Raw genomic sequence first — 20,034 nt, forward strand, 5'->3', positions numbered from 1 at the left:
CATTGACAGTGAGCTTTTGACAGAGTCATCAGACTCGAGACGTTAGCTCTTTTCTCTCTCTACAGATGTTGCCAGACTTGCTGAGATTTTCCAGCATTTTCTCTTTCGTTTCAGATTCCTGTCTCCGCAGTAATTTGCTTTTATCCAGTGAAATAAGCAAACTTAATATTAAAAAGGGGTATATTAAACAAATGGAGAACTGGATTGCATCCGTGTATTTTAAAAGAATCTAGGAAGAGATAGGAGAGCTAATACTACTACAATGTATTAATTAGTCATTAAAAAAGGTGAAGAGCAAATGACTGGTTGATAGCCAATGTATTAACCACATTTAAGAGGCGGAACAGAATATGTCCAGGGAATTATTGACCAGTCAATTTACCATCTGTTATAACCTCCACAAGAAAAACTCAATTGATTTTCCCTTGGGGAACGTGGAATATGAGCTCCCCAGCGGAGGGGTGGAGGCCCAAAAGCGGGGCTCATTAATTCCCCAGAGATTAAAGCCAGCCCAAGAGGGAGCCAGCATCTCAGGATGTTCCCAGCTGGGACTTGAGTATTGCTTTGTTGTTGCATTACCTAACGGCATAGGAAATAAACTACTTCGGACTTGCCTCTTCGGGGCTTCTCACTGGCAATATTGGCAACAAGGATAAAACGGAACTACAGGTGACACTGGATACTCCAACCACAGCTATATCTCAACACAGGAGCATGGTTAGGACTGCTTCAAAAATGCCGCTTAAGTGGACTCTATGCTTTTGACGAGACAGTGTGGAAGACGGCTCAGTATGCAGAGCTAAGTGCTATGTTTCAGAGCAAATGCCATTACTGCGGAAGACTGCCAGAAGGTGATTTTTTGACTGCCTGAGGCCCCCACTTTCAGCGTCATAAAGAACCTAAACTACCCTACGGCCTCAGACTCTTGTTTGATGAATTGGTGATGCTCGTAACGAACCACTAAAGCTGCTGGTCATTGTCCAAAGATACCTATTTAATATTGCCAAGAAAGCCCCAGGGTAGTATAATCACCAAAAATCTGTCATTGACTTCAGGAAGCAAAGCATTGTATACACCCCCACTCCCCCCAATTCAAATGAGCGGCACCTCCAAGAACAAAATCTCTGTAACCCAGCCTGTGCCCGAACACTGTCGGGGCCAGGTCCGTTGGCAGAGGGCAGCTGCAGCCAGGCAAGACATCTCCCCTGAACCACCGAGGAGAGATGCGGCCAGAGAATTAGATTATTGTCACGTGTACCGAGGTACAGTGAAAAGTATTGTTCTGCGTGCTGCTCAAACAGATTATTCCGTACATGAAAATAAAATACATAGGGCAAACATAAAATACACAATGTAATTATATAGACACAGGCATCGAGTGAAGCATAGAAGAGTGTTGTACTACTTGGAAGAGGTGGTGTGTGAAGAGATCAGATCAGTCCATAAGTCTATCAGTCCACAAGAGGGTCAGTCAAGAGTCTGGTAACAGCAGGGAAGAAGTGGACAGCAGGGAAGAAGCGGTTTTTGAAACTGTTGGTGCGTGTTCTCCAACGTTTGTATCTCCCGTCCAATGGAAGAAGTTGGAAGAGTGAGTAAGCCGGATGGGAAGGGTTGATTATGCTGCTCGCTTTCCCAAGACAGCGGGAGGTGTAGAGAGTCAATGGATGGGACTCAGGTTCATGTGACTGACTGGGCAGCATTCACGATGAAGTTTCTTCTTGTCCTGGGCTGAGCAGTTACCAGGCTGTAATGCAGCCAGATAGGATGCTTTCTATGGTGCACCTGTTAAAGTTGGCAAGAGTCAATGTGGACATACCAAATTTCCTTTGCTTCCCGAGGAAGTATAGGCGCTGTTGTGCTTTCTTGATGGTAGCGTCGAGGTGGGTGGACCAGGACAGATTTTTGGTGATGTGCACACCTAGGAATTTGAAGCTGCCAACCATCTCCACCTCGGTCCCATTGATGCAGACAGGGGTGTATACAATGCTTTGCTTCCTGAAGTCAATGACCAGCTCTTTAGTTTTGCTGACATTAAGGGAGAGATTGTTGTCGTTACACCACTCCACCAGGTCCTCTATCTCCCTCATCGCTGCTCGAGATATGATCCACTACGGGTCGTGTCGTCAGCAAACACGGAGATGGAGTTGGAACCAAATTTTGCCATGGAGTCATGTGTGTATAGGGAGTATAGTAGGGGGCTAAGTACGCAGCCTTGCGGGGCCACGATAACAGGTGGTGTTGTGGTTTATTCTTACTGATTGTGGTCTATGGGTCAGGAAGTCAAGGATACAAGTTCTAGGTTTTGGAGCTTTGGTATAAGGTTGAATGAGATTATGGTGCTGAAGGTGGAGCTGTAGTCAATAAACAGGAGTCTGATGTAGGAGTCCTTGTTGTCGAGATGTTCCAGGGGATGATTGTAGGGCCAGGGAGATGGCGTCTGCTTTGGACCGGTTGCAGCAAATGCAAATTACAGTGGATCCAGGTATTCTGGGAGTATGGAGTTCATGGGCCTCATGACCAACCTCTCGAAGCACTTAATTACGATCGATGTCAAGGCCATGGGACGATAGTCATTGAGGCACGTTGCCTGGTTCTTCTTTGGCACCGATATGATGGTGGTCTTCTTGGAGCAGATGGGGACCTCGGAACGAAGAAGAGAGAGGTTGAAGATGATGTGGTGAACACATCCACCAGTTGGTCCATGCAGGATCCCACGATCCTGCACGACCAGGGACCCCATCCGGACTCGTCGCCTTCCGGGGTTCTTTTTCAGGAAGGCTGACCCGACTTTGGAAGCTGCGATGGTGGGGATGGCTGTGCCCAGGGTTGTGAGGGCAGTCGACAACACTTTGATGGTTTCCTGCTCGAACCGAACATAGAATGCATTGAGTTCATCAGGTAGGGGTGTGCTGCTGCCAGAGATTCTGCTCGGCGCTGATATGTGGCTCGTTATGTTGTTTAAGCCTTGCCATAACCAACGAGAATCTGTAATACTAGTCTGTGACTCTAGCTTGGTTTGATATTGTCATCCCGGATGACTTTGCAGAGGCCGTACCTGGATTTCTTGCATAGGTCAGGGTCGCCTGACTTGAACGCCTCAGATCTGGTCTTCAGTAGGGCGGCAATCAACCCATAGATTCAGAGTTGGAGAACATACGTACTACTTTCTTTGGCATGCCGTAGTCTACACATTTGCTGATAAAGTCTGTGACGATGGAGAATCCGCAGGAACGAGCAACACCAGGATAGCCAACAAGTGGGTCGCCCTGGTCAAGGGATGCGCCCACCTAGAGCCAGGGCCTTCACCGAAAAAAAGGTAATGAATTGCATTGCCACACCATGGGTTTCCCTCAGAGTTACCATCTAGGTTAATGGTCACCCACTCATAATGGAACTGGACACGGGCTGCAGTCTCCATGATAGGATGGCAGGCATTCGAAAAGATCAGGACGTGAATCCACATTTGAACTTGACGGACACGGAGGTGAGGTCAACAATGTACACAGTGGTACCACTTGCTATTGCATGTACAACAATGACCCCAGTTGCCTACGAACAGCAGTCCATCAGGTTGTCCTGAATAATAGTGCAGGGCCTCGGCCAGAGTCTGATAGACCGTGATTAGCTGCAGAGGCTTTGTTTGAACTGGCAGCGGATTTTCAGGATGGGGACTGGGGGATTATACAAAGTCCTGGGGAAGTACCCGGAGGTTTTCCAGGAGGGCCTGGGTAAGATCAATGGTGCAGAGGCCAAGGTTTACATACACCCTGAGGCCCAACCAAAGTGCTTTAGGGCCTGCCAAGTGCCCTGCGCAATGCTGACAAAAGATAGAGGATAAGCTCATCCGCTTGGAAAGCCTAAGAATCATCCAGCCGGTACAATCTGCAGGTTGGGCAGCACCTGTAGTCCTGGTACGGAAACCAAATAAAACAGTCTGCCTATGTGAGGATTACAAGCCAACAGTGGCCTCTAATTTGGACAGATACCCAATGCATTCGAAAAGATAGAGGATCTCTACGCAAGCTGGCTGGAGGGCACTGTTCCTAAACTCGACATGTGTCAAGCACACCTGCAAATGGAGCTAAAGACACTATCCAGAAAATTTGTCACCATTAATACCCACAGAGGCTTCCAAGAATATACAAGGCTGGCATTCAGGGTTGCCATCAGCTTGCGCTATTTTCCAGAGAGTTATGAAGAACATCCTCTAATGACTACAGTGACTGGCAGTTTACCTGGATGAAAGGGAAATCATGCTTGACAAATCTATTGGAATTCTTTGAAAGTGTAACTACTAAGAGTTGACCAGGGTGACCCGGTGGATGCGTTATATTTAGACTTTAAGAAGGCTTTCGACAAGGTCTCACATAGCAGATTACTATGTAAAGTTAAACCGCATGGGATTACAGGTAGTGTCTTGAGATGGAAAGAGAGCTGGTTAGTAGACAGTAAGAAAAAAGTTGGAATAAATGGATCTTGGCAGGCAGTGATGAGTGGGGTACCTCAGGGATCTGTGCTAGGACCTCAAATATTCACATTATATATTAATGATTTGGACGAGGGAATTAAATGTAGTATTTCCAAAATTTGCAACAAAGTTGGGTGGGAGGGTGAACTGTGAGGAAGATGCAGGGATTCTTTAGCTGGATTTGCACAGGGTGAGTGGGCATATGCAGTACAACGTAGATAAATGCGAGTTTATCCACTGTGAACGTAAAAATAGGAAGGCAGATTATTATTTGAATAGGTTTAAATTGAGAGAAGTGGATACTCAGCGAGACCTTGGTGCCCTTGTGCATCAGTCGCTGATAAGCGCGCAGGTACAGCAGGCAAATGGTTCGTTGGCCTTAATAGTGATGGGATTTGAGTATAGGAAAAGGAATGCTTTGCTACAACATTATAGGTCATTGGTGAGACCATACCTGGAGTATTGTGTGCAGTTTTGGTACCCTTATCGGAGGAAGGATGTTCTTGCTATGGAGGGAGTGCAGCAAATGTTTACCAAGCTGATTTCTGAGATGGTGGGGCTGTCATACAAGGAGAAACTAAATCGGTTAGGATTATATTCATTGGAGTTTAGAAGAGTGGGGGGGGGTGAAGTGATCTCAAATCAACTTATAAAATTTTAACAGGATTAGACAGGGTAGATTCAGAAGAATGTTCCCGATGGTGGGGAGTCCAGAACAAGGGGTCATAGTTTGAGGATAAAGGGTAAACCTCTTAGGACTGAGGTGAAGAGAAATTACTTCACCCAGAGAGACTTTTAAAGTTTAAAAGTGAAATCTTGTCCACTAGTTTTCTCATTGGAATTGTTCAGTAAATTTGATCCTTTTGGTTTGTTGGTCTCCATGAGGGTCAAAAAGACCTCAAAATGGAACTAAGTTATGTCCGAATACCAGATCCAATTATCATCCACTCTGTAGTCATGCTTCACCTGAAAATAACATTTGGCCTTTACTCCATTTGTGCAATGCCATGAGCGAACATTTTTATAGTATAGTCCAAATTCTGCATCTGCTAGTACACGACTAACCTCTGCCATTATAAATTCCTACATCCAAAATTGTAATGGAGTCTGTCTACGCAAACCAGTTGGGCTTTAATTACATCCTCCTGGCATAGAGGAACAGGAATGACACCACTGATAGGTCGCGCAAATGCACAGTGATAATGCACAGTGATAATGCACAGTGATAAGCAGTTTATCACAAGTATTTGAAACATTAACTCTGTTTCTTTCTTCACAGATGCTGCCAGACCAGAGATTTTCCAGCATTTCTGTTTTTATTTTAATTTGGAATACATGTTTGTCGGTCTTGAAGAAAAAGCAAGTCCGTGAATCAGTTCTTGAATACACAGATCAGGGCATCTGACCCCTGGCAGCCATCTTCTGCAGAATATATTGACCATTTTAAAAGAAAGATCAGTTTCAAAATATTGTAGACTGAGTAAAGTTAAAAGTTTACAATATGAAAAGTTATGAATATGACATGCCTTTATTGGGTATGGCAATGTACTCAGTCTTTGGACTGGGGTAAATTCATAACCTGATTTAACTGAGTGTGTTAACGCTGAGCCAAACTGATACTTAGCCTGAAGAAAAGGAAAAGTTGGGGAGGAAAGTAGTTTCATGGTTTTAAGGTTCAGGGAATTAATGATTTTGAGAACTGCAATCTTTTAGTTCCAAAGCCGCTGAGAAACAGAGAGCTACATTCATAATTAAGACAGGAAAGTTCAGAGGAAGATGTCAGTAGCATTTTAAAAAACAAAAAAAAAAACTTTTGATGGAAAAAAATTGGAAGCTCAAGTTGAGAGGGATTTTTCCATCATTTGACAATCTTTTTTCTGTATCCTTTCCAGGATCTTGGAAGAGCCTCCTCAATTATTGGAATACTTGAGGGCAGACAAAATTTTGAAATGAGAGAAAACCAGACAGCTTTAGTCATGAAGATGATTTAACAGAATAAGTGATTATTGCATGTTTCACTCACTGTCTGTTTGGAGAGCAGCCGACAACAGTTCTCTGCACTTATTGCGGACAGTATCGCTCGTGACAGGAATTGGTGGAAATGTGGTCATCTTTGGAGTAGTGGGAGTCCTCGGTTCTTGTCTCTTACCAGAGCTACAACAGATGGCGGTTTCATTAATTGTTTATGCAATAAAAGTGCTCAACTTCAAAGAATGTCGTCAGTACTGATCTGATTTATAGGATATCATCCTCTTTCCATGCAAATATCAAAAACAAAAGTCTTAAGTTTTTTCATATCTAGTTACACAAGTTATAAAAACAGATTATTCTGATAACTGCAGGTACAAATTCAGCGAATCTCTTACATTAGCACATACATGAAACCGAGGAACATGAAATTAGGTGATTTAGATATGATTAGTTTCCAGTTAACTATCAATGCTTTGCTGTTCTAATCAAAAACAAATGCGACTTTTTTTTTTCCTTGTCGAAAGTCATTCCATTTACTGGCGTGAAATACCAAATATACGGCATTAACTGTAAAAGATCCACTTGTGAACCACTTTCAGGTCATCAATTTGAAGTTTAAAATGAGCTATTTTTCTCAAATTAGTTCAGGGTTAAACATAAAATGTATTACTTGGTCTCATTGCTCAACATCACCAAGAGGCAATGGCTGAATGTTCCTTGCATCTCAGAATTTTTCAAGACTCAACAACTAGAATTATTTTGAATAAGAAAACCTAGTATTTGGATTTTTTAAAACTTGCAAATGAGGCAAGGCCGCACCATGTCTCTGCCGCCATCAACACCTGCACCATCACCACCAATACTTGCCCACCGCCGCCAATCCCTCCAGCACTGCCACCTTCACTTACCAAGTTTGTGTAGAACTTTTTTTTTTTTAAATTTGTTTTATTAAAGCTTTTTTCAAACAGAATTTTTACATAACTAATAATAGAAAAATAAAAGAAAAATGTTGAACAAAACTAGGTGGCTGTTATCATTATACAAAAAGAAAATATACATTAAATAAACAGTTCCCCCACCTGAACCCCCCCTCCACCCCCTCCCAACCTCCCCCCATCCACCCCCCCAACCTTCCCCTCCCATCAACCACCCCCCCCAACCTCCCCCTTCCCCCGACCCCCCCCAACTTCCCCCTCCCCCTGACCACACCCCTTCCCAACATCCCCCTCCCTCTGACCACCCCCTTCCAACCTCCCCCTCCCCCTGACCACCCCCTCCTCCCGACCTCCCATGCCCTCCCCCACCCCCAACCTTCCCCCTGACCTCCTCCCCCCTCCCCGACTGCTGCTGACATTTTACCACTCCTCTAGAAAGTCACGGAAAGGTTGCCACCGCGGGGAGAACCCCAGCAAGGACCCTCTCAAGGCAAACTATTCTCTCAAGACTAAGAAACCCAGCCATGTCATTAACCCAGGTCTCCACACTCGGGGGTTTTGAGTCTCTTCACGTTAACAAGATCTGTCTCCGGACTACCAGGGAGGCAAACGCCAACACCGTGGCCTCTTTCACTTCCTGCACTCCCGGATCTTCTGATACCCCAAAGATCACTATTGCTGGACTCAGCTTCACCCGCGTGTCCAACATCCTGGACACAGTACTCGCAAAGTCCTGCCAGAATTCTTTAAGCGCCGGGCATGCCCAGAACATGTGGACATGGTTCGTCGGGCTCCCCAAACACCTCGCGCATCTGTCCTCCACCCCAAAGAACTTGCTCATTCTAACCGTCGTCATGTGAGCCCAGTGTACCACCTTAAACTGAATTAAGCTGAGCCTGGCACATGATGAGGAATTTACCTTGCCCAGGGCATCAGCCCACAGGCCCTTGTCTAGCTCCTCCTCCCACTTTCCCTTCAGTTCTGCCACCGAGGCTTCCTCCGCCTCCTGCAGTTCTTGGTAGATGTCCGACACCTTCCCCTCTCCTACCCAGATGCCAGACACCACCCTGTCCTGTATCCTTTGCGGGGGTAACAACGGAAATGTCCCCACCTGTATTTTGAGAAAGTCGCGGACTTGGGGCTATCTGAAGGCATTTCCCGGGGGTAGGCTGAACTTCTCTTGCAGAAGAACCAAAGCACTTATTAAGAGTCAACAAAATTGGTTTAGATTTAAGGAACATCTGAAAGGAGTATCATAGAATTTACAGTGCAGAAGGAGGCCATTTTGCCCATTGAGTCTGCACCGGCTCTTGGAAAGAGCATCCTACATAAACACATGCCTCCACCCTACCCCTGTAACCCCATCCCAACACTAAGGGCAACCTTGGACACTAAGGGCAATTTATCATGGCCAATCCACCTAACCTGCACATCTTTGGACCGTGGGAGGAAACCAGAGCACCCGGAGGAAACCCACGCAAGCACGGGGAGTATGTGCAGATTCCGCACAGACAGTAATCCAAGCCAGGAGTCGAACCTGGGACCCTGGAGCTGTGAAGCAACTGTGCTAACCACTGTGCTACCATGCTGCCCAGTAAGAGTTAGGGAGATGCTAGAGGAAGTCATTTCAAAGCCCAAGACCTTGACAGTGGAAGGCAGTGAAATGATGAAAATCCAGGATGTTCAAGAGACCAGCATTGGAGGAATACAGATTAGAGGGTTGTAGGGCTGAAGGATATCAGAACTGGCATGGGCAAGTGCATGACAACAAGGATGGGAATTTCAAAATCAAGGCATTGCTTAATTGGGTGACAATATAGATCAGGCTGCACATCTTTGATAGGTAACAGGACTGGATGATATAGGACTGGACAGCAGATTTCTGGATGACATTAAGTTTATAGGGGATAAGCAAGTCAGATAAATTACTTGCAGGGAGTTGGAGGGGGATAGATAAGCAACCGTTCCATTTCAACGAAACTGCAGACATCATGGAAGGTAATTAATTTAATGTTAAAAAGAAGCTCCTAAATGACCTTGGCTCTGTCAAGTCCGAACTGTTCCTGGAGGAAGTTGAACATTCTTCTTTCTTGTCTTCTGTGTCTTTGTCTCCTGCTGGGCCATCTGGAAAGCATTAGTTGAGACAAACATTACTAGTGGTTTGAAATGAACATACTATCTGTTTAATAGTTACAAATCACAACCATGTGGTCAAAGTGCTAAAAAGTCGAATCTTCTTCCACGATGTGTCCTGATCACATATAAATTAACAGTTGGCTACTGAAACCAAAAAAAAAATCAAATGACATTTTCTTCCGATTAATATCTGTAAATAACTTGGGAGTACATTTGTGTTACAGAAGAAAGGCTAGGGAATAGATTTGTTTTCAAACATATCTCAATTCTATGCATCCAATTAAAAACTTAAGTATATTGCCAGCCAACTGTATAACTATTACTCGTTTGAATTTAGAAGGATATGGGGGGATCTTATCGAAACATTTAAAATTATGAAGGGAATAGATAGGATAGATGCGGGCAGGTTGTTTCCACTGGCGGGTGAAAGCAGAACTAGGGGGCATAGCCTCAAAATAAGGGGAAGTAGATTTAGGACTGAGTTTAGGAGGAACTTCTTCACCCAAAGGGTTGTGAATCTATGGAATTCCTTGCCCAGTGAAGCAGTTGAGGCTCCTTCATTAAATGTTTTTAAGGTAAAGATAGATAGTTTTTTGAAGAATAAAGGAACTAAGGATTATGGTGTTCGGGTCGGAAAGTGGAGTTGAGTCCACAAAAGATCAGCCATGATCTCATTGAATGGCGGAGCAGGCTCGAGAGGCCAGATGGCCTACTCCTGCTCCTAGTTCTTATGTTCTTATTCCTGTCCAAATATTGCTAATTTCTGAGCTATATTCACTTCACAGCAATAACCATTTTAGTTGCTGAAAATTAGCCACTTGAATATAGTTATAGGTGACCTGCTAAAAAAATTGTTTACAACTTATTTTCATAATCATTTTAGCTACATCCAATTCCAAATTTTTTGGTCAAATCATTACACATGATTAGACCTAATTCGGACGATCAAATGCCAAGATATGAAAATAGCCTGGTATTAAACATTTACTACTAAAATTTCAGCCATTGCAAGCAGTACAAAATATTTAAAGTAACTGCTTTTATTTCAACTCATTGAAAATGAACATTTAGAGGCTTCCGGTGTGGACCATGAAGTGGTCACACACAAGGCAGCTCCTGCCCAAGGTTACAGAAAAGAGCTTTTTTTTTTAATCAATACAAGGTGGAATTTTGATGAAAAGACGTAGGTGAATGTTGGAGGAGTACTTTCCCCCAGGGATGGTTACCAGACCCGGCAGAAACAGTGAAAGATTTGGCTGAAGCTGCAGCAAAGACAAAAGCCTCTTCCAGCATGCAGGTGGGGAAAGGGTGAGCTTAAAAGCCTCAAGCTGACTTGACGGCCTTTATTAAAGCTGAATTCTAGCAGCAGAAGGAACAACTGTGAAAAGATCTCCCCGAGGCCACTGAAGAAGCGGTGAAGAGACCTCCGGTGGCGGCCATGGAGGAGTAGGTCGCGCATTCGGCAGCTCCCATCTGGAACCGACTCTCGGACCTTTTTCCAAGAGTTTCCACGGACTTTTTGGGGCAGATTGGTGAAGTGAACACTGCCAAAAGGATTCCCTCTCTGTTGTATGGATAGCTGGACCAGGAGTGGCCGGGTGAAGCGTTTAAGTTCCAGCAGACAGAAGTATGCGGAGTGGGCGCCAAGGCATGGCATGGTCCATGGGCGCAGCGGGCACACGAGCAACAGGAGTTCCTTAGGGGCTGTTTTGCTGATCTGAAAAAGGACATGCTGGCCCCGATGAAGGCATCAATAGACCAAATGATCCCAACTCAGGCAACACAAGGGAAAGCGATTAAGGAGATGGAGAAAAAGCTATCCGACCATGAGGACGAGTTGGTTGTATTGGCCCTTAAGGTGGAGGCGCAGGATGACCTCCACAAGAAGTGGCAGGAGAGGCTGGAGGACCTAGAAAACAGGTCCAGGAGACAGAACGTGAGAATTGTGGGCCTCCCCGAAGGTGTGGAGGGGTCGGATGTGGGAGCATTTGTGTCCAAGATGCTGGTGACGCTGATAGGGACGGGGGTATTCCTTCGACCCCTGGAGCTGGACGGGGTGCACAGAGCCCTCGCAAGGAAGCCCAAGGCGAATGAACCGCCGAGGACCATGGTGGTGAGATTTCATTACTTCTCGGACAAGGAACTTGTCTTGCGGTGGGCAAAAAAAAGAATGGAGCAGCAGGTGGGAGAACAACGTGATACACATCTACCAGGACCTGGGTGTGGAGCTGGCCAAGAAGCATGCTGGATTAAACCGGGTGAAGGCGACACTCATCAGCAAGGGCGTGAAATTTGGGAGCTACATCCAGTGAGGCTATGGGTCACGTACAAGGAACGGCATCACTATTTTGAGACACCGGACGAGGCGTGGTCATTCGTCAAACAAGAAAAGCTGGACTCGAATTAAAGGACAGCTACGCTTTGGTGGAATGCGGCGGTGTGGCTGGGTAACACGGTACCGTTTCTAATATAAGATTGTATACAATGTTGGGTGTGTGTAAGGGCTGTGGTGGTGGCTGGAGGGTGCAGTGTTTTTGGCAAGGTGGAGATACGGAGGGGGCCCTGTACTTAGTGTGAATTTTCGGGAAGTTGGAGCCTTGGTTCAACAAGTGTCTCCTCATGGGGCAATGTTAGAGTCTTCTGTTTATTTTTTGTTTCGTATTACTATTTACTCACTGGGGCTGGAGAGATAGTTTCATTGGTTTATTCACGTGGGGAGAAGGATCCGGACAATGAGGCGACAGTCTGATCGGCGCCAGGGGTGGGAGCTGCCAGTGTCAGCATGGGGGGTGAGCAAGTGCCCAGCTGGTGCTTGGCGGGGGGCTTTGGGACGTGGGGCTGTTGGGTTGGGGGGGGGGGGGGGGGGAGAATGCTGCTTTGCTGACAGAGAAGGTATCAATTTCGGGGTACCAATTGAGGGTTGGGGGTGGCGGCTCCCTGTGGGGGCGCTCGAGGAAGCGAAGGGCGTGGGCTCGAGGTTGGCCAAGAAAGGGCGGTGGCTATTCGCCGGGGGGGGTTAAGTGAGGAGAGAGAGCGTGCGTGTTCACACATCTAAAAGGGTTAATGGCAGACGTAGCAATGCTTCAGGAGACACATTTAAAGCTTGCAGATCACACGAGATTGAGAAAGGAATGGGTAGGCCAGGCGTTCCATTCAGGGCTGGATTCGAAGACCAGGGGGGTAGCAATTCTGATCCGTAAGGGTATGGCATTCGAGGCTGGGAGAATTGTGGCAGATAAGGGGGGTAGATATATAATGGTAAGTGGAAAGTGGGAGGGGGTCCGGGTGGTGTTTGTGAACGTCTATGCTCCGAATTGGGATGATGTGGAATTTATGAGACGCATGCTAGGCAAAATCCCGGACTTAAGAGTCACACCACCTGATCATGGGGGGGGGGGGGGGGGGGGGGGGGGGGGGGGGGGGGGGGGGAGGAGATAGACTTCTTTGTCTTGAGCAGGGCATTAATCCCAAAGGTGGCGGGGACAGAATACTCAGCAATCACAGTCTCGCACTGGGTGGACCTACAGCTTAGTGAGGAGAGAGGGCAGCGTCCACTCTGGAGACTGGATGTGGGGCTGCTGGCGGACGAAGAGGTTTGCGGGCGGGTTAGCAGGAACATCCAGGATTACCTGGAAACAAACGATACGGGTGAGGTAGCAGCGGCAACGGTCTGGGAGGCTCTGAAGGCAGTTGTCAGAGGGGAACTCATCTTAATTTGATCCCACAGGGAAAAGAGAGAAAGAGCCGAGAGGGAGAGACTGGTGGAGGAGATACTCCAAGTGGACAGGAGATACGCGGAGGCCCCTGAAGTGGGGCGACTGAGGGAGCAGCGGAGTTTGCAGGCGGAGTTTGAACTGCTGACCACAGGGAAAGCGATAGCACAACTGAGGAAATCAAGGGGGGCAGTCAATGAGTATGTGGAGAAAGCGAGTAGAATGCTGGCACACCAACTGCGAAAGAGGGAGCCGGCCAGGGAAATCGGGAGAGTAAAGAATAAAGACGGTAACACGGTCTTGGATCCAGGGGGGTTGAACAAAGTCTTTAAGGAATTCTATAGTAAGCTTTCCGAGTCGGAGCTCCCGACAGGAGCGGAAGGGATGAGGCGATGTTTGGACCAGTTGAGGTTTCCAAAGGTGGAAGAGGACCTGGTGGAGGGGCTGGGGGCCCCGACTGAATTGGAGGAGATTATCAAGGGTATAGAGGGCATGCAATCGGGTAAAGCCCCGGGGCCAGATGGTTACCAGGTAGAATTATATAAGAAATTTTTGGAAATATTGAGCCCACTCCTGATGAGGACCTTCAATGAGGCCAGAGAGAAAGGAACCCTCCCCCCAACAATGTCACAGGCTTTGATCTCACTCATTCTTAAACGAAGGAAGGACCCGGAACATTGCGGGTCATACAGGCCGATTTCGCTTTTAAACGTGGATGCCAAATTGCTAGCTAAGATTCTGGCCACAAGAATTGAGTATTGCGTCCCAGGGGTGATAGAGAAAGACCAGACTGGGTTTGTTAAAGGCAGACAACTCAATACCAATGTCCGGAGACTTTTGAATATCATTATGATGCCCTCAGAGGGAGGGGAGGCGGAGGTGGTAACAGCGATAGACGCAGACAAAGCCTTTGACCGGGTGGAGTGGGAGAACCTCGGGGAAACGCTGGGGAGGTTCGGGTTTGGTGAGGGCTTTATTGGCTTGGTGAAACTGCTGTACCAGGTGCCTGTAGCAAGTGAATGTACAAACCGGCTGAGGTCGGGGTTCTTCGAGCTTCACTGGGGAACGAGGCAGGGGTGTCTCCTCTCCCCGTTACTATTTTCCCTAGCTATGGAATGACTAGCTATGGCGCGGAGAGCTTCGAGGAACTGACAGGGACTTGTTCAGCCGGGGAGGGAGTGGAACATCGGGTCTCGCTATACGCGGATGATTTCCTCCTGTACATTTCGGACTTAGTGGAGGGGATGGGGGAGGTTCTGCGGATCCTGAGGGATTTTGGTAGTTTTTCAGGGTACAAACTGAACATGGGAAAGAGAGAGTTGTTTGTGATCCAGGCCAAAGGGCAGGTGGAGAGACTGAAAGAGCTGCCGCTCAGGATTGTAAAGAAAAGTTTTTGTTACCTGGGTATACAGGTGGCCAGGAAATGGGATGCCCTGCACAGGCCCTGACCCGGTTGGTGGAGCAAACGGAAGGGGACTTTAAAAGGTGGGACATGCTCCCGCTATCACTGGCAGGCAGGGTGCAGACCGTGAAATTTACTGTCCTCCCCAGATTTGCGTTTGTCTTTCAGTGCCGCCCAGTTGGATCTTGGATCTTCACCTCCAAGGCCTTTTTTTAAGCGGGTGAGTAGGATCATTACAGGCTTTGTGTAGGCGAATAAGACCCCACGAGTAAGGGTATCGCTGTTGGAGCGCAGTCGGGGGGGGTGGGGGGTGTTGGCGCTGCCGAACTACTACTGGGCAGCCAATATAGCTATGATTAGGAAGGGGGTGATTGGAGGGGGGGAGCAGCTGGAGGCGACGCCATGTAAAGGTACTAGTCTGGGAGCTTTGATAACGGCTCCTTTGCCGTTCTCGCCAACTCGTTACTCCACAAGTCCGGTGGTGGTGGCGACACTGCAGATCTGGGCACAGTGGAGGAGGTACAAGAGGGTGGAGGGAGCGTCGGTCTGGACCCCGATATGCAACAATCACAGGTCTGACCCGGGTAGGATGGATGGTGGGTTCCAGAGCTGGCAGAGGGCAGGCATCAGAAGGATGGGAGATCTGTTCATAGACGGAAGCTTTCCCAGTTTGAAGATGCTAGAGGACAAATTTAATCTGCCGCCAGAAAACGCCTTTAAATATCTGCAAGTAGGTAGTGGCCTTTCCGACACTGCCACCACTGAGGATACAGGACAGGGTGGCCTCCGGCACCTGGGTGGGGGAGGGGAGGGTGTTGGATATCTACCAGGAACTACAGGAGGCGGAGGAAACCCCGGTGGAGGAGCTCAAGGGCAACTGGGAGGAGGAGCTAGGTGAGGAGTTGGAAGCGGGCAGAGGTCCTGGGCAGGGTTAATTCCTCATCATGTGCCAGGCTCAGTCTAATTCTATTTAAGGTGGTCCATCGGGCACACATGACGGCAGCTAGAATGAGCAAGTTTTTTGGGGTAGAAGACAGCTGTATGAGGTGCAAGGGCAGCCCTGCAAACACGTCCACATATTTTGGGCATGCCTGGAGCTTAGAGTGTTCTGGCAAGGGCTCGCGAGGGCAATGTCCAAGGTGCATAACACACTGATTGTGCAGAGTCCAGAGATAACGATCTTTGGAGTGTCAGAAGACCCGGGAGTTATGGGGCGAAAGAGGCCGACGTCTTGGCCTTTGCCTCCCTAGTAGCCCGGAGACGGATTTTATTAATGTGGAGGGACTCGAAGCCCCTGAGTGTAGAGACTTGGGTTACCGACATGGCTGCTGGGTTTCTCAGCCTCAAGAAAATAAAGTTTGCCTTAAGAGGGTCGACGTTAGGGTTCTCTCAGAGGTGGCAGCCGTTCGTCAACTTTCTCGGGGAAAATTAAAATGTCAGCAGCAGCAGCAGCAATCGGGGAGTGGAGGGGATGAGTGCTTCATTGGGATGGTGGGGGAAGACTGGGTCGGGTGGGGTAATGTCTATTTAATTGTTATTGTATATTCTCTTTTTGCACTATGTTAATGTTCACTCTAGTTTGTTTTGTTATTATGGTTACTACTGTTTTGTTATGAAAAATTCTGCAAAACCTTAATAAAAATACTTTTTAAAAAAAGAAAATGAACATTTAAAGTATACTGAAACTCCCAATTCCAAAGCGCATGTCAAAAAAAAAAATTAATGGTAGTCTACTCCAAAGAAAGTGCGAGGAACCATGTCGAAATGTCAGCAGAGACTTCACATTTGTTAATATTCTTATGCCACTAGCTTAAGACAGAAGACCAGCCCACATCTTTCGGATTCATTTGTAAACTTGTGCCTTAGTATGGCACAGAATTCCCAGGATTTTATGTACACATGACAAAGGCCACATTTTACACCACGCCAAAATACCTGGCACCCGCTCACCACTTCTCATTGAAGGAGTGAAAATTTTACCGTGGCTTTGCTTTGCTGTTAAAATCAACATCCTTAAGCCAGTTTACAAGCCACTGCCATTTAGGCTTCAAAATAATAGTTTAGCAGCGTGATTAAAGGGTGCAGTCACAGGTTGCATTCAAATGATACACATCGAGTTGTTTAGGGATATTGATCTGGACAATAAGGTTGCAGCAATCCAAAAAGTAAGAGTAGCTTAAATTTTATTCTCATTTTGTAAGCAATTAATCTTCTTCCTGGGATCTTTGACTGTAGCGATGTAAATATGGTACTAATCATTAATTTGTTCAAAGTCCTGTATTTACATGTATATTATTTATCTTTGGTATGTTTGCTTAATTGAGATACGCTCAAACCTTAATCAGTTTTGAATGGTCAGTTCCAAAGAGATCCAATTCCCATTAATTTGTCATTTCGGGATCAAACTGCAGATCATTTTTTATTTCTATCAACCAAATTTATAAATAGACCTTATAAGAACATAAGAACTAGGAGCAGGAGTAGGCCATCTGGCCCCTCGAGCCTGCTCCGCCATTCAATTAGATCATGGCTGATCTTTTGTGGACTCAGCTCCACTTTCCGGCCCGAACACCATAACCTTTAATCCCTTTATTCTTCAAAAAACTATCTATCTTTACCTTAAAAACATGTAATGAAGGAGCCTCAACTGCTTCACTGGGCAAGGAATTCCATAGATTCACAACCCTTTGGGTGAAGAAGTTCCTCCTAAACTCAGTCCTAAATCTACTTCCCCTTATTTTAAGGCTATGCCCCCTAGTTCTGCTGTCACCCGCCAGTGGAAACAACCTGCCCGCATCTATCCTATCTATTCCCTTCATAATTTTAAATGTTTCTATAAGATCCCCCCTCATCCTTCTAAATTCCAACGAGTACAGTCCCAGTCTACTCAACCTCTCCTCATAATCCAACCCCTTCAGCTCTGGGATTAACCTAGTGAATCTCCTCTGCACACCCTCCAGCGCCAGTACGTCCTTTCTTAAGTAAGGAGACCAAAACTGAACACAATACTCCAGGTGTGGCCGCACTAACACCTTATACAATTGCAACATAACCTCCCTAGTCTTAAACTCCATCCCTCTAGCAATGAAGGACAAAATTCCATTTGCCTTCTTAATCACCTGTTGCACTTGTAAACCAACCTTCTGTGACTCATGCACTAGCACACCCAAGTCTCTCTGAACAGCGGCATGCTTTAATATTTTATCGTTTAAATAATAATCCCGTTTGCTGTTATTCCTACCAAAATGGATAACCTCACATATTATAAACAGGTCAAGAAGTCTGGGAGGAGGATTTAGAGTATCCAATTATTTTTTTCCAACTTTCTTTGTTCTTTAATTATGAGAGGTATGGACAGGGTGGATAGCAACAAGCTTTTTCCAAGAGTGGGGGTGTCAATTACAAGGGGTCACGATTTCAAGGTGAGAGGGGGAAAGTTTAAGGGAGATGTGCGTGGAAAGTTTTTTTACGCAGAGGGTGGTGGGTGCCTGGAATGCTTTGCCAGCGGAGGTGGTAGAGGCGGGCACGATAGCATCATTTAAGATGCATCTAGACAGATATATGAACGGGCGGTGAACAGAGGGAAGTAGATCCTTGGAAAATAGGCGACAGGTTTAGATAAAAGATCTGGATCGGCACAGGCTGGGAGGGCCAAAGGGCCTGTTTCTGTGCTGTAATTTTTTTTGTTCTTTAATTAAGGGGCAATTTAGCGTAGCCAAGCCACATAGCCTGCAGTTCTTTGGATTATGGAGGTGAAATCCACGCAAACACGGGGAGCCATGGGGAAAATGTGCAAACTCCACACGGACAGTGGCCCAGGGCCGGGATTCAAACCCAGGTCCTCTGCGCAGTAGGCAGCAGTGCTAACAACTATGCCACGTGCTGCCCAGGAAGGAGGCTACATGATGGAATCTTAATAGATGTAACATTTCAACATTCGAACAACAAATTAAAGTGATCTAAAATATTTATAGTTGACAAGTGTCAAGACAGAGATTATGGTCAAGAGCTTGTGGGTGCAATTCTCAAAAAAGTGTGTCAATTTGGGAGGTTTGACAGGGTAATTCCCACCAGCTTTTTTGGGCGGGCTCCAGACCTGGATTCACCCACACTTAGTCATTGTTTTTCAGGCCCTGTGAAGTTTCTCCCCGGTCTAGCCCACACAAATCTTATCAGTAGCGGGGAACTGAACTCACTGACAAGATCAGGTCCTCAGAGATCAGGGCACCCTTTTGAAAGGGTGCCCATCGACACCCAGTTGAGGCCTCACCAGTGCAGCCTGTGACTCCCCAGCACCAGGAGAATGCGGGCTCAACTAGGCCGCAAATATGTAAATGAGCCAGAAGTATGATTCTCTGGGCAGCACAGTGGTGCTAAATTGCACCTTAATTGGAAAGAAAATGTATTGGGTATTCTAAAAAAATTTTAAATAAGCATGATCTATTTGTCACGCCCAGCGAGGGAGTTATCCAGATCGTGCTGGGTGGCGCGGTCACGTGACTCGTGTGCAGTTTTGTGTCTAGCGCAAAGCCCGATTTGGTCGTCTCCCGTGATGCAACCAGCACGCCCAGATAGACACCAGGCAGTGGAAGAATTGTAGCCATGATACAAATATAAAGGGAAAGAATATTTTATATTGAATAGCATTTTGTTTTTCCTGAAAAATCAGCATGATTTGGCAAACTTGAACAGTGTGCAAACCAAGAAAAATAAAGATGTAGGGAACTTAGATCTGTGTAAAAAGTCCTGGGAAATGAGTGTAAGCAAAGACACACCAAAGAATTTCTACTATTTCTGTTAGTAACGATATTAGAATCCAATGGGAAACTTTCTACCCCGAAGATGGCTCTTGCATTAATCTAGAGCTGTGTATCACAACCACAGAAATAGAATAAATAAATGCTACCAATTAGCCCCCAAGAACCTTCAGCAGGGTGGGTAGGGTCAGGTATTCTCACTCAATAATTTACGTAAAAGGTTCCAATACCACACACGGGCAATTCCTAAGTAAAACAAAGTTTATAATTTACACATTCTGAAGATCAGTACCACTGAACACCCAGGATGCTACAAATGTCAGCAGAAAGAGCAAACATTTACTCAGTTGGTTACTAATCTATTTTTCTTTTGCAGTTTTAGTGCCCATGAAAAATAACTTTTGTGATTCATTTATTTTAGAAATATTTCAGCTAACCTATCAGAATTCAAAAATATCACAAGAATCCCAGTGCAAAAGGAGGCCATTCGGCCCATCAAGTCTGCATCGACCCTTCGAAAGAGCACTCTACCCATGTCCACTCCAAATCCATCCCGCCCCATCTCTGTAACCCCATAACCTGGACACTTAAGGGGCAATTTAGCATGGCCAATCCACTTAACCTGCACATCTTCGGACTATAGGAGGAAACT

At 46.3% G+C, this 20,034-nt stretch overlaps 1 protein-coding gene across 3 annotated transcripts in view; it reads right to left on the reverse strand.

Annotated features, from left to right (window-relative positions):
- Nucleotides 1-20,034, reverse strand: part of LOC119969582 (transcription elongation factor A protein 1-like) — a 70,784-nt gene that overhangs the window by 27,445 nt on the left and 23,305 nt on the right. For all 3 annotated transcript variants that reach the window (XM_038803374.1, XM_038803373.1, XM_038803375.1), the window contains exons 4-5: nt 9,411-9,498; nt 6,492-6,622 (exon numbers count right to left, since the gene is read on the reverse strand). In XM_038803374.1, coding sequence (XP_038659302.1) covers nt 6,492-6,622; nt 9,411-9,498 — 219 coding nt within the window. The remainder of the gene's footprint in view (nt 1-6,491; nt 6,623-9,410; nt 9,499-20,034) is intronic.

The sequence above is a fragment of the Scyliorhinus canicula genome, chromosome 7, assembly GCF_902713615.1.
Source record: "Scyliorhinus canicula chromosome 7, sScyCan1.1, whole genome shotgun sequence".
Taxonomy (NCBI): domain Eukaryota; kingdom Metazoa; phylum Chordata; class Chondrichthyes; order Carcharhiniformes; family Scyliorhinidae; genus Scyliorhinus; species Scyliorhinus canicula.